Below are 15,252 nucleotides of genomic sequence, written 5' to 3' on the forward strand. Positions count from 1 at the left end.
TCTCACCTCTCTCCTGAATGTTACTGAACCTGCCTGGTCTGGATACAGCACATCTACCCTCGCCATAAACACGGTGGGTCTGCCAGCTGACTGGACCAAATGTGGTTCTGATGTGGGCCAGATCTGAGCCACAATCAGCCAGAGTCTGCTGCTGCTGACTTTGAGGGGAGGAAGTTAACCCTGCTGATTGTGTTTCTGCTGTAGGACCCAAGGATTGTGACAGATTTCAACGTGTTCCGCAAGGAAGTCCTAGACCGTATCAACCATAGAGAGGCCAGATGGAAGGACAGCTGGACTCGAGAACTGGATGATGTTAAGGTGTGTGTGTGTGTTTGTGTGTTTGTTTGTAAATATCGAACATGTCAGGTTAGAAAGTCCCTAAAATGTGTACTAGTAATATATTGGATAGCCGACTAATCCAAAGACACACAAGAGCACTACATTGAGCCTTCTTCTCATCCTCATGTAGCGAGAGATCAGCCTTCTGCAGAAGGATGGAGAGAGACACAGGCACATGTCTGAGGTGAGGATCTCTGAACAGCACAACAAACTCTTCATTTGGAATGCAAAAGGAGTCAGGGAAAGTGTTAATGTATCTTTTGGTCTTTCTATTTCCTTAGATTCTGAATGCAGAAATCACTCATTTTAAGGATGTGGCAAAAACGTGAGTTTGGCAAAACAAATGTCCAATTCTCTCTCTCTCTGTGTGTGTGTATGTGAGCTGTATGTGTGTGAAACTATATGAATATGGCACCATGTGTTACAAGTGAGCATATAATGTATTATGAATTTGTCACCTTATGTGATATAAATAATATAATTATACATTATTTTTATACTGCTGGTTTATATCCTAACCTCATGACCTTGTCTCCTCAGCAACGACCTTGACCAGCAGGCTTGGGTGACCAAAAAGGTTACTGAACTCAAAGACAGCGTGTCGTACCTCAAAACTGTTCAGCACAACCTGGAACAACGAATGGATGCCCAAGAAAACACTAATGCTCAGGTGTCAATATCGTGCACACACACACACACACACACACACACACACACACACACTCAGAGAAGAGAGAGGGAGAGAGAGAAACACATGAATTCAATAATAATGTGGTACAAGGAAACGCCGGGAAACACCAAAGGCATGGTAATCATGTATCAACTCCTCCCCTTCCTGTTCTAATTAGCTGAAGGCGGGGCTCACTGATTGGCTGAAGAGAGAGCTCCGGGCGGGACTTGGTCAGGATACAGGAAGTGTTGTTCTTCACACTGAGCTGCAGGGGCAGCTGGAGGCTCTGGAGAAGAGGCTGCTCCACCATCTGGCTGAAGTAGCACACAAGGAACGCTCTGACATGTGGAGGACTATGGCAGAGAGCCTGCAGAAGGAAGGACTTGGTGCCATCACGATCAAGGTGAGTGGCCATTTTGGGAGGGTCTAATGACAAATTATGAACAAACTGAAGTGTTTGAAGTCTTGAATTTCCCCTTGGGGATCAATAAAGTATCTATCTATCTATCTATCTATCTATCTAGTGTAGAGGTGTACGCACATCTATACCGATTCGGATTATGAACAAAAACATTAGGAGTAGTATCAGCTAACACATTAAAACATGTGGGTTATTTATTGTGTGTGTGTGTGTGTGTGTGTGTGTGTGTGTGTGTGTGATGTATGTGTCAGGATGTCCATGAGATTGTTCAGAGGGCATTGAGCCTCTATAAAGCAGATGGAACTGGCATGGCTGACTACGCTCTGGAATCTTTAGGTAAAGATCCCTATACAGTGTGTGTGTGCATATGTACATTTCTGTGTGCATGTGTGAGTGCATGAATATAATCTGTATGCGAAGGTGTCCTATTTTGAAGCATGTGTTTGTGTGTGCGCTTGTGTGTGTGTGTGTGTGTGTGTGTGTGTGTGTGTGTGTAGGTGCTACTGTGATCGAGTCCCGTTGCACAGAAACATACCGCACCAGGTCTCGGTGTTACAGCCTGTTTGGGGTCCCACTGTGGTATGCTTCAGAGACTCCACGCACTGTTATACAGGTAACACACCTATTATACACCTACACACCTAACACAGCTATACACCCCCCCCCTCCACACACACACACACATACACACACACACGCACGCACATAGACACACACAGTTAGGTCACCCACTGTATCTGTGTGTGTGTGTGTGTGTGTGTGTGTCAGCCTGAGATGTATCCTGGGAAGTGCTGGGCGTTTAAAGGTAGTGAGGGGTTCCTCACCATCGCCCTGTCCCTCCCTGTGCGCGTCACACATGTCACCTTGGAGCACATCCCTAAGAGCCTTTCCCCCACCGGCCGCATCGACAGCGCCCCACAAGAGTTCGCCGTTTACGTGAGTCTCAAAAGCCTCAGACTTTACACTATGGCAATGTGTCTTGAAGAACATGAATAAAAAAGTATAACTTTCTAAAGAGAGATATATGCACGTTTGTATAGTTAATGGTGTGTGTGTGTGTGTGTGTGTGTGTGTGTGTGTGTGTGTGTGTGTATGTGTATGTGTGTCTGCTTGTGCATGTGTGTTGTTTGCTTCCATGTCCTCTCCCAGGGCCTGAGTGGCTTTGATGAGCAGGAGGAAGGGAAGTTCCTGGGTAGATTCACGTATAACTCTGATGGCGAGCCCATCCAGACCTTTGAGCTGCCGGTGAGACATCATCAGAAGCCTGGACACTATCCGCCATCTTTATTATTGGAGCCCAACAAAATCTTCAATATTTAACCTTGTCTCTCCCTGCCATTCTCTCTCGCAGGACTCTGTGAAGGATGTGTATGGTGCACTGCAGTTGAGGGTTCTCAGTAACTGGGGTAACCCTAAGTACTCCTGCATCTACAGATTCAGGGTCCACGGCCAGCCACTGTCTCACTGAGAGAGACACACAACCTCACACAACCTCAGCAAATACTTTATTTTCATTACCCTATTAATATAATGAATTAATATCTATAATAATATATTTGCTTTCAAGCAAAAACTATAACGTTTCAAGTGATTTATTTATGTTTGTTTTCTAAATATAAAATATTACTTCAGTCAGTCCTGTTCTGTTTTGCGTGCCTGTGTGTGTATGTGTGCATGCATGCGTGTGTGTGTTTGTGTGTGTGCGTGTCTGTGTGTGTGGATGTGTGTGCGTGTGTATGCGTGTGTGTGTGTGTGCATGCGTGTGTATCTGTGTATGTGTGTGTGTATGTGTGCGTGCGTACGTGTGTGTGATTGTGTGTGTGTGTGTGCATGTCTGTGCATGTGGATGTGTATGTGTGCATGCGTGTGTGTTTGTGACCAAACAATATTTTCCTGTAAAAGTCTAGTGGGGCTACATGCCCACCAAATTTCATGTGCCCATGTGTCGTTGACCAAAAATGTAGGAAGTAGATGACGGGGGGGAAAACTTTGACAATCCCTATATGACCGCTAGTGGTGGTCATAATTATAAGTCCAGTAGAACATGAACTCCCCAAATACTTTTGGACACAATTTCATGTTAAGAAGCATTAAAAATACATTGTTTCATCATTTGTGCACACAGGTTTACACAGAGTGATGAACACCCCTACATCTTTACTTTTAAGAGACCCTGCCTCTTTGGGATGCTCTTTTTCATACCCAGTCATATTGCCAGTTACCCTAATTAGTTTGTTTTCTTTATCATTACACAACTTTTCCAGCATTTTGTTACCCCCTTTCCAACTTTTTTTTTTAAACATGTTGCTGGTATCAAATTCAAAATGACAACCAAGTAACCTGGTCTATTTGAAGTGTCAGTTTCCACTGCATCTTTGTTGGTGGGTTGTTACAAAATCCGCGGAATCATTCCATGCAAGCAAACTGCGTTCAGGGAGTCATTGTTGAGGTCAGACATGTTAATCATCCATACATCCTGCACTCGCTTAACTTTTTACCTGCGTATTCAGTTCTGCTAAAGGGCCGCTTATTATCCTCTCTTCTAGCCTACAGTGCTGTGTGAGTAAGAGGGAGAGTAGCTACAGTGTGCTTATTTTACCGATATATTTTACATATATTTACATTTCTTTTTCAAACAACCTCAAACTTTGCACTACACTTAGTGCTCATACCAAGACACCTGCCAAGTTTGAAATCAATTGGACCAACGGTTCGACAGATATGCTGCACACAAACACACATAGACAGACATTTTTGGCATTTATAGATAAATATTGTGTTATTTACACTATGTGTTTCTATCTTCAGACTAAGAATATAGGCCTAAAGATTAAATAGGCTGCAAATAACAAAGGGGGTGGGGGGCATGAAAGAGTAGTTAAGTCTGAAGACTGAAATCTAAAACAAATCGACAATCTAATCGTTGCGCGTGGTGCTTGATTGCCTTGTGATTAGATGGGTGAGTTGTGTAATGCGAGTTTAAATCGTTTCTTATTAGATACCATCAGTGAATGAGATCAGAGAATGTCTAATAAGGGCTCTGATGAGATCATTGGATATAACCTTTGACCCATTTCCAAAATATAAACTTTAACACTTGACGTCATAGCCATGCGCGCCACATGAATACAGACCTGATACAGACAGTAAATACGCGCAGTAGGAAATCAGTAGGAGAGCGTGCTCTACGGAGCAGTGTCCGTTTGAGAGACTTCTCCAGTAGTTACAGGTGTTTTTTTACATAGCACCTTTTATTGGGATAGTCATAATCAAAATGAGGGTGTACTTAGCGTTCACGCTATGGCTATTTTTAAACGTGTCGCTAACAGTTGCGGTCGAGCCCATCAGTACTGGCATAGCCGTGGGTATGGCAGCAGCGATCACTGGCTTTCTTGCCAGTTATCCAAATTTGTTTTACTATTTCCATGAATGCTGTCGACCAGAGTGGATCTCCTTCAATAAAACACGTGAGTCCTTTGGTTCCTGGTACATACATTGATTGTTTTGCTAATTGTACTGAAGAATACATTGTGCTGTCTGCGACGCGACAGAGGTTCCTGAAATTGAAGGCAGAGGATATCCGGTCTTCTGCAACATTAAAGACTACTTCTTTGAATGTTGAATCAGTATTACATGCTGAAAGTTGAAACAGTGTTACGTGCATTAGTATTACATGTATATACATGGGCTTGGACGCTAGAGACCATTTGTGCTTTACCCACCCGTTTTGGTGCAATTAATCAGAACTGATTATAGGATTATAGATAGAATACACAGTGCTGTTGCCAAATATAAAACTAATACCAGGTGTTCACATGCCCTTCAGTGTCACGGGGCTCAACAGCATTACTCCTTAGGCTACTACACACTAAGCACATCTTCAACCACATATTTATGCTTATGCATATATTAGGCTATGTGGCTGTAGTGAAAGCCTTACTGATGCCTTTTCTCTCTTGGATAGAGCACAGACCACTGATAATCAATGTCCATTTGGCTGTGTTGAACCAAACCAGTTGTATTCAGTCTGGGCAGAGACTTTCTAATGAGGAGATGCAGCACTCAAAAAATCCTCCATAGAAATGCATGGGGCTACACATATCACACCCCTTCCTCGGCAAAACGTTGACATGTGAATACATTGAGCCAATCATGTGAGGTGATGTGAATACATTGAGCCAATCGTATGGTGTGTTGTGAAGACATCGTGCCAATCATGTGTTGTGATCTCGCCGCTGGAGCAAGATTGGTGTCGTGAAGCCTTGCGCACATGCATTTCTGCCGAAATGGATGCCCGACGAGTGCCCAAAAAGCGTTGCCATATGACCGCCGAGTGGAGGGACTTGCCTAAAAGGACTTTGGTCTGGGTCATCTCCTCCACTACAGGTCTGCACCATGAACTTTTTGGCCATTCTCTCACCATGCATTGCAGGTAGTCCCATGCAGTCAATAATGTAGTTTCAGTGTGGGAGTCACTCTTTTTTTACGTAACACTCCACAACAGCGTCGTCATGTTGTTGTCACTGGTATGCCTATTTCTCGTCTGATGAGGTGTTTGGTAGTATGTCAGGTTTCTGCTCCATGAAACCACTGTTTTTACATTGGAGTTCAGGATCCTTATCTTTTTGTCCCTCTGGGTATCTTTGTGGCATTCCACAGACTGCTCTGGCTTTGCCTGTCCTCACTGATCCTCACCAGTTCAGTGCCACCTGTTCAATGAATCAATAATGCGTCTTAGAATTCTGTCACATCTCTCTCAGTGTCATTGGCATGACAATGGTACTTATCATTTACCTTGGTCTTCTACCTGTTGACTTTGAGGCCTATCTTATTTCCTGCATGTAGCAAGAGCCAGATGTGAAATGAAATCCAGGTCCTGAAGGAGGTTGAAAAGGGTTCATTTCCTTCAAGAGAAATGGTGATGGTCTTGTTCAATCTGCTTGCTCTTGGCACTGTTTATCCCCCCTGCCATAAATGGGAACTTGTGGCAGCATGCAATTTAAAACCCCTTTATCCCAAATATGCAGCTGGCCTCCATGTTTTTGTTGGTGTCATTTGAATGCTCTACAATCTGGGCCATTTATTTTTGTGGATTCTTGATGCAGAAATGCAGTAGCACTCCCCAGATTGACTTTGTGCAGCCTATCCAACCAAGACATGTACACCCTTAAACTCGAATCTACAGTAAAGTTCTATGAAGATTTCTGGTGCTAATAAATCTTTAGTTACTATTTCTTTTTACTTAAAGGTGCAGTCAGCGATCGTACGCATTCAAGGCCATAACATTTTTTGTCACATTCAGCAATCATCTCCTCATGACCACCAGCTGCACATTCTGTGAGCACACAGTAATAAAACCCGGTCTCTGTAGGCAGCCCTGTGGGGTATACTACGAAGCATGTTAGACATATCTAGGCTATGTAGACATATCGAGGCTTGACAAAGCCTTGACTCAGGGCAGGGGTATACGTTAAGTGATACTACGATTGCAGTTATGTGATATATTTGTCAAACTAGGCTTTCAGTTCAGATCTGTGCGCGTTCTCGGTGTTGGGATGACTTTGGCCAATCGTGTAACGTGGAGACGCACAAGACCGCCTCTATTTAAAAACAATTACTTCCGCTTTCATGAGCATAGCTTAATCTACACTGCGGTCATTTTTTGTGTCTAACCTATAACATCAAATAAATCAGTTGTCATCAGTTGTTGTATGGTATGCACGTCCATAGTGGGATATTTGCACGCACAGCACTATTAAAGCACATTTGAGATCCAAAATGTTAGTAGAGGCGGAGCTCCACCTGTAAGATATATGACAGAATCCTACACGTGAGAGAACTTTGTTTTTAAGACAATTGATTGGTCAGTGTGCAGTAGATAACACTATTTCAGCTATAACTTAGCACATAACCTCCTCCCGACCAGGTTTGGTTGATAGCATAAGATACCATGGTGATATAGCGACACTAAAACAGATCCACTTTCGTGTCACAGCATAGCCTGGCTTTGAGCGCAACATACCTCGCTAACCAACTAATCGAGATTCGTAGTGCACCCCACCGGTTCCAAAAACTGAAAAACAAACAGTAAACCCAAAACAAAACAGTCCCCCAAACAAAAATGAAACCTTGCGTGGAAATTTTCTGGGAATAATGAAGGTAGGGGTGAGCTACCTCTCTGGCGTGTTTTGTTTGGTCCTTGGTTAAAATATAATGTATGTTGCTTTGGACAAAAGGGTCTGCTAATAAATTGAAATATAAATATCAACACAAAAAACATGACTTCTTGCACAATCGCTGACTGTTCCTTTTAAGTTGCCTATTTCTGATATCACCCCATCATTCTCCTCAGATTCTGAAACGCCGTAGAGCCTAAATTCCATCTCTGACCACAATGTTTCGAGTCAAAAACATGATTCCTACAATTCAAGGCAGTCTCCTCACTTCTCTCCACTGGTTTTTTCAATGCGGGTAATCTGCTCATGTCTTTTTAGACTATTTCAATATAGAGGGTTTCTGCCATTTTCTCAATCACATCACCTCTGGAGTTGATAAGATTATCCAAGGTGCGAACAGCATCATCTGATTTTATAACCGTCAGTAATGACATGCGTTGTAGTTTTTTTCAAGTTGGGCAATGTAGGAAACTCTTCTTCATCTCTCACATGCACTTCATCCTATTGTCAGAGTTGTGTATATTGCTTATCTCCATGCTGACACTCCCCCATCATTTCATCTGTAGGCAACAGTTCTAACAGTTATTTAAAAGTAAAGATCTCAATATTTTCATTTCCTTTTGCATAACACATTGAAAGAAAGGTTGCACAGTTTTCTAGAGGATTATAAAGAAGGTTCTAATATGGACATCTTGTCAATTACAGATAAAGTTCTTTCTATATAAATGCCAGGTTTTTCCTAAGGTAACAGAAACATAAAGTAATTAATTAGGGTCATTCCACGTCAGTTCAACCAGGGCCCATGCACTTAGGTCTCAAACAATTCTGAAAAAATTACCAGGTGTACCTATGTTACCTAGGAGACACACTGTAAAATTACTCTTATGTAAGATCAATACTTTCCAAGATACAGCCAGTTTTACAGGGGGAGGGGGGTGTCGATTTTGTTCGGTCTCTTTTTTTTTTGTCAAAGTTCACAAGCCCACAGCGCAAGAACTAAACCATGTAGGAGGCTCAAATTTTGCTGGTACATAAATAGGAATAGTATGTAGCAAAATCGTCACGTTTGGTCTGGATAATCCTGCATGGTCATAGCTGTCCCTCAAAGTTGATACAATTTTTATTGGAGTTTTTGGCTGGGCTCTGTTTAAGCCTTCAGAAGACATATTTGTACTCAATATAGGCTCTTGATTTATTTTCCTTACTGAGATAAGTAGAAACACTCTCACAAAAAGCAATGAACAGAAAACAAATCCCTTCAGGGTCTGAACAGCAGACCTCACAAGTCTAAAAAATAATTTTGGTTATCATTTTCAGAGCACCCAAACATCTTGTGGGAATATACAAAGATTTTTTTAAATTGTTTTTTTATTTATTCTCCATGATCCCTTCTTTTTGAAAACACCAGTTTGACTTGTCTTATGCAAATCTTTCTTTTTTATTTTCCACCCTGAACATGGGCAAAATGCCCCATTGACATCAATATGTTTTATATAGTCACCACACTGCCACCTGTCGTTGTATAGAGTAACCTGTGGTAGCTCTATTCAAAACATATTGATGTCAATGGTGCATTTTAACCATGTTCAGGGTGGAAAGTGAAAAAGAAAGATTTGCATAAGACAAGTCAAATTGGTGTTTAAAAAAGAAAAGATCATGGAGAATAAAGAAAAAAATATTTAAAAAATCTTTGTATATTCCCACAAGGTGTTTGGGTGCTCTGAAAATGAGAACCAAAATGACTTTTTAGACTTGTAAAGTCTGCTGTTCAGACCCTGAAGGAATTTATTTTCTGTTCATTGTTTTTTGTGAGAGTGTTTCTACTTATCTCAGTAAGGAAAATGAATCAAGAGCCTATGTTGAGTACAAATATGTCTTCTGAAGGCTTAAACAGAGCCCAGCCAAAAACTCCAATAAAATTTGTATCAACTTTGAGGGACAGCTATGGCCATGCAGGATTATCCAGACCAAACGTGACGATTTTGCTACATACTATTCCTATTTATGTACCAGCATGCAAAATTTGAGCCTCCTACATGGTTTAGTTCTTGCGCTGTGGGCTTGTGAACTTTGACAAAAAAAAGAGGCCGAACAAAATCGACACCCCCCCTCCCCCTGTAAAACTGGCTGTATCTTGGAAAGTATTGATCTTACATAAGAGTAATTTTACAGTGTGTCTCCTGGGTAACATAGGTACACCCGGTAATTTTTTCAGATTTTTTTGAGACCTAAGTGCGTGGGCCCTGGTTGAATTGACGTGGAATGACCCATTAGGTTTACTTAGTTGCATCATTTAAGTACAGATTTAGGCTGCTTTTGAGATAAAGAGCAGGTCTACTTTTTGTAATATCTCAGGTGGAACTTTTTGCATGCCCTGTGTCAAGAAGTGACATTTTTACTTTTGTCATAGGCTAGCCTACTATCTTACATGAAGAATTTAACACTCATATCTGAGAAACGATTAATATAGGCGTAGTCATTCTTATGGGTAAATACATAGAGGGTAAATACATAGGGTAAATATCATTGGCTTTTGATGGTTTAAAAATCGTCACTGTCGCTTTAAATATACGTAACAAGGAAGTGACCCAAGCGGCGGAGTTGACGTTGGTTATTATGCACAATCCTGTTGTTAGCTAGTAGCAGAGAACAGGCTCTGCTAGTAGCTAACGTTAGTATATTTGCTTTGGTTAGATTTGTTTTACTGTCTATGGTTACATATAGGCATAAATGATTTCACTATTCATAAAATGGGACCCATGTGCGTGACACTTCTGCGTTATATTTTGATAACCAGTTGCATTGTAGATTCATTCGAGCCGATAACAACCACAGCCTTTTTTGGAGCCGGGGCCTGTTACCTTGGAAATAAGTTGTATAAAATTCTGTACGAAACGTGCGATGAGACCTGGATCAGATTCAACTCCTCTAGTAAGTTCATACGGAACTGTAAAAAGTGAACTCTTAACAGTTGAGTTTTGTAGAGATTGCACAGTGTATTATTGGTTCGGCGCTGAATGCCACGGTGCAATGCACGAGTCAAAGTGCAATATTTGTTTCCGTTTCGTTTATTTCTTCTGAAATAAAGTGCTGCGTTCAGACTGCGTTCTCTCTCAAACAACCTGTATCGAAAGTTGAGTCGTCCTGAAATTGTGAAAGAAGAAAAGCTAAATCCAACATTGGCTACTAAACGGCGTTATTGCATTACCTGTTAATCTTAAAAGTAATATTAATGGGCCATTAACTCCCCCTAAATGTGGTAATTAGTTTCATAATTAAGATAATGTTCAAGATATGAATGCAGGCATTTCCTAAATTAAAATGTGACCGGGGTTGGTTTGAATCATTAGCCTTTTTGTATGTTCTACTAGACATTTACTGAACCAAAGTATCTGAGGTGATGTGATATTGTTTTCACACAGATCTGGAGTTGGCCTTGGACAGAAAGCTCTTTGGTCAGCATGTGGCGTCCCACGTCATCCTGAAAACGGTGACTGGATACATGAAAAACCCGAACCCCAAGAAACCCCTGGTCCTCTCTCTGCATGGCTGGACAGGCACTGGGAAGAACTTTGTGAGCCAGCTGATCGCCGAGAGCATCTACCACAATGGCATGAAGAGCGGATTTGTGCATTTGTTCACAGCCACAGCACATTTCCCTCACCCGAAGCATCTGGAAACGTACAAAGTAAGGGTGTCAAGCATGCACTGAACTAAGCCAACATCTGCAAATGCCATAACATACAGTTAGGCTAATACGTTTTTGAACCTATGCTAAAGTTGACTAAAAAGAGGAATATTAAGTAATCTTTTGGAAATTGATCTTAATGCTTTAAGTAGAAAAAATAGGAAATATACAACCTTTAAGGACACCAGTTTTCTTTGTGAATGAATAATGTATCATAAATAAATAAATGCTCATCCTTAAAATACAGGGGTCATAATTATTGCACCCCTATGTTAAATAGATAGATAGATACTTTATTGATCCCCAGGGGAAATTCAAGGTCTCAGTAGCATACAGATATCACACACACATTCACTAACAGCAGAAAAAAGTAATTAAAAGTATATAATCTAAAATATACAACTAGGCAATAAGGACAGTAGAAGATAAAGAATATACTGAAATACAAATTATAATATTTATTATACTAAATAACACTTAATCTAAAGTGTTAGATTAAGTGTTATTCAATTCTTAAAACTGTATCCACTCCCATAGAGGTAGGCAGATATTTAGTTTTAAAGGCCAGTTATTTCATGGATCCAGGATACTATGGATCCTGATAAAGGTCCCTTGGCGTATGGAATTAAAATGGCCCCACATCACAGATACCCTTCACCATATCTCACGATTGGCATGGGGTACTTTCCATAAGATAATCTCTCAATGCAAATCAAACCAGCTATTAGGCTAACTGAAATAAAACCATGCCAATCTCTAGTTATGGTGAAGGGTATGTGATGTTGGGCTATTTTAATTACAGGCCAAGGGAACTTTATTAGGATGCATAATATCCTGGATCCTTAAAGTAACTGGCCTTTAAAAATCAAAATATGCACATTTTTACATAAGAATTGGTGTCATTAAAAGGTTGGACATTTCCTCATTTTTTTTTTACTTAAGGCATTAAGATCAATTTCCAAAGGATGATTTTGTATTCCTTTTTTTTTAGTCAACATTAGCATGGTTTCAAAAACGTATGAGTCTAACTGTACTCGTACTGGCAGTGTCTTCTGACATTCATGTTCAATTGTATTTACCAAGTTCATGGAAATGTTCTCTTGGACAGGAGCAGCTACAAATGTGGGTTAAAGGGAATGTCACAAAGTGTCCACGCTCCATGTTCATCTTTGATGAGATGGACAAAATGCAAGCTGGCCTTATCGACAGCATCAAGCCATACTTGGACTACTATGAAAATCTGGATGGGGTTTCTTATAGGCAGGCCATCTTCATTTTCCTCAGGTGTGTTGAACTTCTCTTGTTCTCTTCTGTTTTGTTTTGCGTCAAAACATTTCACCCATGCGAGAGCTGTACATTAAACGGTTATCTTGTTGTGACGGTCTGATCTTATCTCAAATCCTGAGAGGACGTGATCTGTTCAAATTATATATAAGTACAGCTTGGTATGCTGTGAAGAGACCGTTTCTGTAGAAGTACACTATTAGAAATATTAAGAGCTGACTGAGTTATTATTTATCCATTTTTATATTAAAATGGCATCATCATATTCATTTAGGGAAATTTAACCACTATTGAAGCTTGTCACCTAGAGCTCAGATTTAATTGAATAGCTTTTGAAAAGCGAACACTGCACTTTAAAGCCAAGCTCTTGTGTTCTCTAACAACTAGCCAATTGGTGCACAATGGCATTCAGGAAATTAGGTGACAAGCAGAACAATCCTCTACCAGTCAAGGCAGTATGCATGTATAGATTTAAGATGGGACTTCAAGCATTTCCTCCATAATCTTTTACTATCTTTTGGGCAAAAGTACAGTCAATCATAGTTTTCTTTTTATTTTTTATTTGGTTGGCTTGATTTAAAAAAAAAAAAAAAAATTTGTTTGTTTTTTGACCAACTGGTACATCAACATGGATCCTTGCTCAAGTGCTGAATGTTTGCACCGTTTGTCTATGTGTGCATACAGTAATGCAGGGGGGGAGAAGATTGCCGAGGTGGCCCTGAACTTCTGGAATGCCGGTCGAGACAGAGAAGAAATCAAGCTGAAGGATTTGGAGATGGCAGTCACACTCGCTGTCTTTAACAACAAACAGAGTATGTTGTTACACTTATTTAATTGAATAAGTAGTGCAGAGTGAATGGAAAGTGTCCACTCTAAAGTGATGCATTCAAAATATGTGTTTGTTCAGTTAGACTGCGTCTGTCTGTTCTCTTGCAACACTATGTACCAATTTGCCACTTTTTAAGCTAGATTTGTAAGATGGAGGATCTCTTGACTTGTCCATCTAATATATTGCCTTGTGTTCTCCTAGGTGGTTTCTGGCATGCCAATTTGATTGACAAGAACCTGGTGGACGTCTATGTGCCTTTCCTGCCCCTGGAGCTCAAGCACGTGGTTCAGTGTGGCCTTGCTGAGATGGCCGCAAGAGACATGGAGCCGGACCGGGACGTGGTGGAGCAGATGGCCAAAGATCTGAACTACTTCCCCAAAGAAGAGCGCGTCTTTGCCACACAGGGCTGCAAAGTGATCTCCAGCCGACTGGATTACTACATTTAACGGCTGCAGACTTGCAGGGAGGAATTTGTTTTAAGAAGTGACTTATTGTCTAAAGGGGATGTGGGGGGGCATATTGTCCCTTCTCCCTGCCATACTGTTCCTACAGTATGTTGGATGTTGGGCGCTTAGTGATATCACTGGACACACAGGAACATTTTTAAACGTTTTAACTGCAACACTTGTGTCAGAATCAGAAAGCAGGGTGTTGGTCCAGACTGAATGTATGTATGTATGTGGAAACATGATTTAAAAAAAAGAGTGATTGGTCCTTAAGATGATTGAGTGAATTGCCAAGGAAGGAATCAGGTGCACCTCAGCCATCACAGTGTCCTTCAATAGAGAATCTCTTGAAAGGTGTGCTCACTGCACTAAATGTACAAATAACTGTGATCTTTTCTATGCTTCTGTCAATGAGGACAATGAGAACCCTATTCCATCTTTATGGATGGGGATCAGCTTCTACAGATTTACACTAAAACTACACACCCAATTCAACTTTTGATCGTCTTTGATTAAAATGGGTTGGATGTAACAAGTTTGCCTTTTACTTGTTTTTTTTTTAATAGCTTTACATGTTTTCTTGGAAGTTAAGGTTTCTTGGCCACAGTGCTACATGCTGAGTTGTTTAGGTAACATTCATGTGACGCATATTTCTGTGTAGGGCAGAAATCACACATTTTTCATGATCAAGGGACCCCCTACTTACAAATTCAAGGGACACAGTCAGATCATGTTGGTACACACAGTGTACTGTTAAGGCCTGTGGCTAAATTTATTATATTCTGATCATGACGCATGATAAAAAACCCAGGCATTCTTTTTAGAAGCTTCCACTGTATCGTGGATTATTGTCTGAAAATTGGTATACGGGAGCAAAAATCTAATTCCTCTTTATTCCTCTGTGAAAGAAAAATATAACAAACTCTTACTGATATATTGATACCCTATGTGCCTTGCATAGTTGGTTTGACATCTCAGGCTTATTGCCTCTCTTCCAAATGTGTAGAAGTCTTTTGTCTGTTTGGTAAGGGTTTCCTTAGAGAATCCAATATTTTTCAAACTCTTGGTTGCATTTTTAACTTGCAACCAAATTAATTTGGAATTGGAAATTAGATGAAAATGTGTTTGCAAGGTATTAAAGCCCGACTGATAGTTTTTAAAAAACAATACCGATTTCTATTACGATTAATGATAAATTAGCCGATATTCATTTTTAACAATAATATTTAGCGTATTGAAAAGTTCTGATCAAGGTGGGACATTCAAATAATTTAAATTGTGTTTAAATAGGTCTATCTAGCAGCCGTGGCCCATTGGTTAGCACTCTGGACCTGTAACCGGAGGGTTGCCGGTTCGGACCACGACCAGTGTGGCGGCTGAAGTGCCCTTGAGCAAGGCA

At 40.7% G+C, this 15,252-nt stretch overlaps 2 protein-coding genes across 3 annotated transcripts in view; both read left to right on the forward strand.

The window, feature by feature from the left end:
* Nucleotides 1-3,006, forward strand: part of LOC121679992 (SUN domain-containing protein 2-like) — a 5,656-nt gene extending 2,650 nt beyond the window's left edge. The window contains exons 8-18 of the mRNA XM_042059114.1: nucleotides 1-73; nucleotides 205-318; nucleotides 470-523; nucleotides 621-664; nucleotides 880-1,009; nucleotides 1,188-1,412; nucleotides 1,682-1,766; nucleotides 1,928-2,043; nucleotides 2,199-2,366; nucleotides 2,580-2,675; nucleotides 2,782-3,006. The exon at nucleotides 1-73 is cut by the window's left edge and continues 22 nt beyond it. Of these exons, the coding sequence (XP_041915048.1) occupies nucleotides 1-73; nucleotides 205-318; nucleotides 470-523; nucleotides 621-664; nucleotides 880-1,009; nucleotides 1,188-1,412; nucleotides 1,682-1,766; nucleotides 1,928-2,043; nucleotides 2,199-2,366; nucleotides 2,580-2,675; nucleotides 2,782-2,898 (1,222 nt within the window). The 3' untranslated portion in view covers nucleotides 2,899-3,006. The remainder of the gene's footprint in view (nucleotides 74-204; nucleotides 319-469; nucleotides 524-620; nucleotides 665-879; nucleotides 1,010-1,187; nucleotides 1,413-1,681; nucleotides 1,767-1,927; nucleotides 2,044-2,198; nucleotides 2,367-2,579; nucleotides 2,676-2,781) is intronic.
* A 1,534-nt stretch (nucleotides 3,007-4,540) lies between these two features.
* On the forward strand, nucleotides 4,541-14,385 carry tor1 (torsin family 1). 2 transcript variants are annotated; one of them, XM_042059116.1, is made up of 5 exons: nucleotides 4,541-4,897; nucleotides 11,029-11,294; nucleotides 12,403-12,578; nucleotides 13,263-13,390; nucleotides 13,609-14,385. In XM_042059116.1, exons 1-5 carry the CDS (start codon nucleotides 4,705-4,707, stop codon nucleotides 13,851-13,853), a joined length of 1,008 nt encoding a protein of 335 aa, XP_041915050.1. In that variant the 5' UTR covers nucleotides 4,541-4,704; the 3' UTR covers nucleotides 13,854-14,385. The 2 variants fall into 2 exon arrangements, with proteins under 2 accessions (XP_041915050.1, XP_041915051.1); XM_042059117.1 differs by lacking the exon at nucleotides 4,541-4,897 and adding an exon at nucleotides 10,195-10,537.
* Nucleotides 14,386-15,252: the final 867 nt, after the last annotated feature.

The sequence above is a fragment of the Alosa sapidissima genome, chromosome 13 (genome assembly GCF_018492685.1).
Source record: "Alosa sapidissima isolate fAloSap1 chromosome 13, fAloSap1.pri, whole genome shotgun sequence".
NCBI classification, from domain to species: Eukaryota; Metazoa; Chordata; class Actinopteri; order Clupeiformes; family Clupeidae; genus Alosa; species Alosa sapidissima.

Bases quoted from the DNA above. Each gene is read 5' to 3' on its own strand.
- tor1 (XM_042059116.1), top strand. From the start codon at position 4,705: ATGAGGGTGTACTTAGCGTTCACGCTATGGCTATTTTTAAACGTGTCG. The intron at 12,579-13,262 runs GTGTGTTGAACT...GTGTGCATACAG, and splicing joins GCCATCTTCATTTTCCTCAG to TAATGCAGGGGGGGAGAAGA. The intron at 13,391-13,608 runs GTATGTTGTTAC...GTGTTCTCCTAG, and splicing joins TGTCTTTAACAACAAACAGA to GTGGTTTCTGGCATGCCAAT.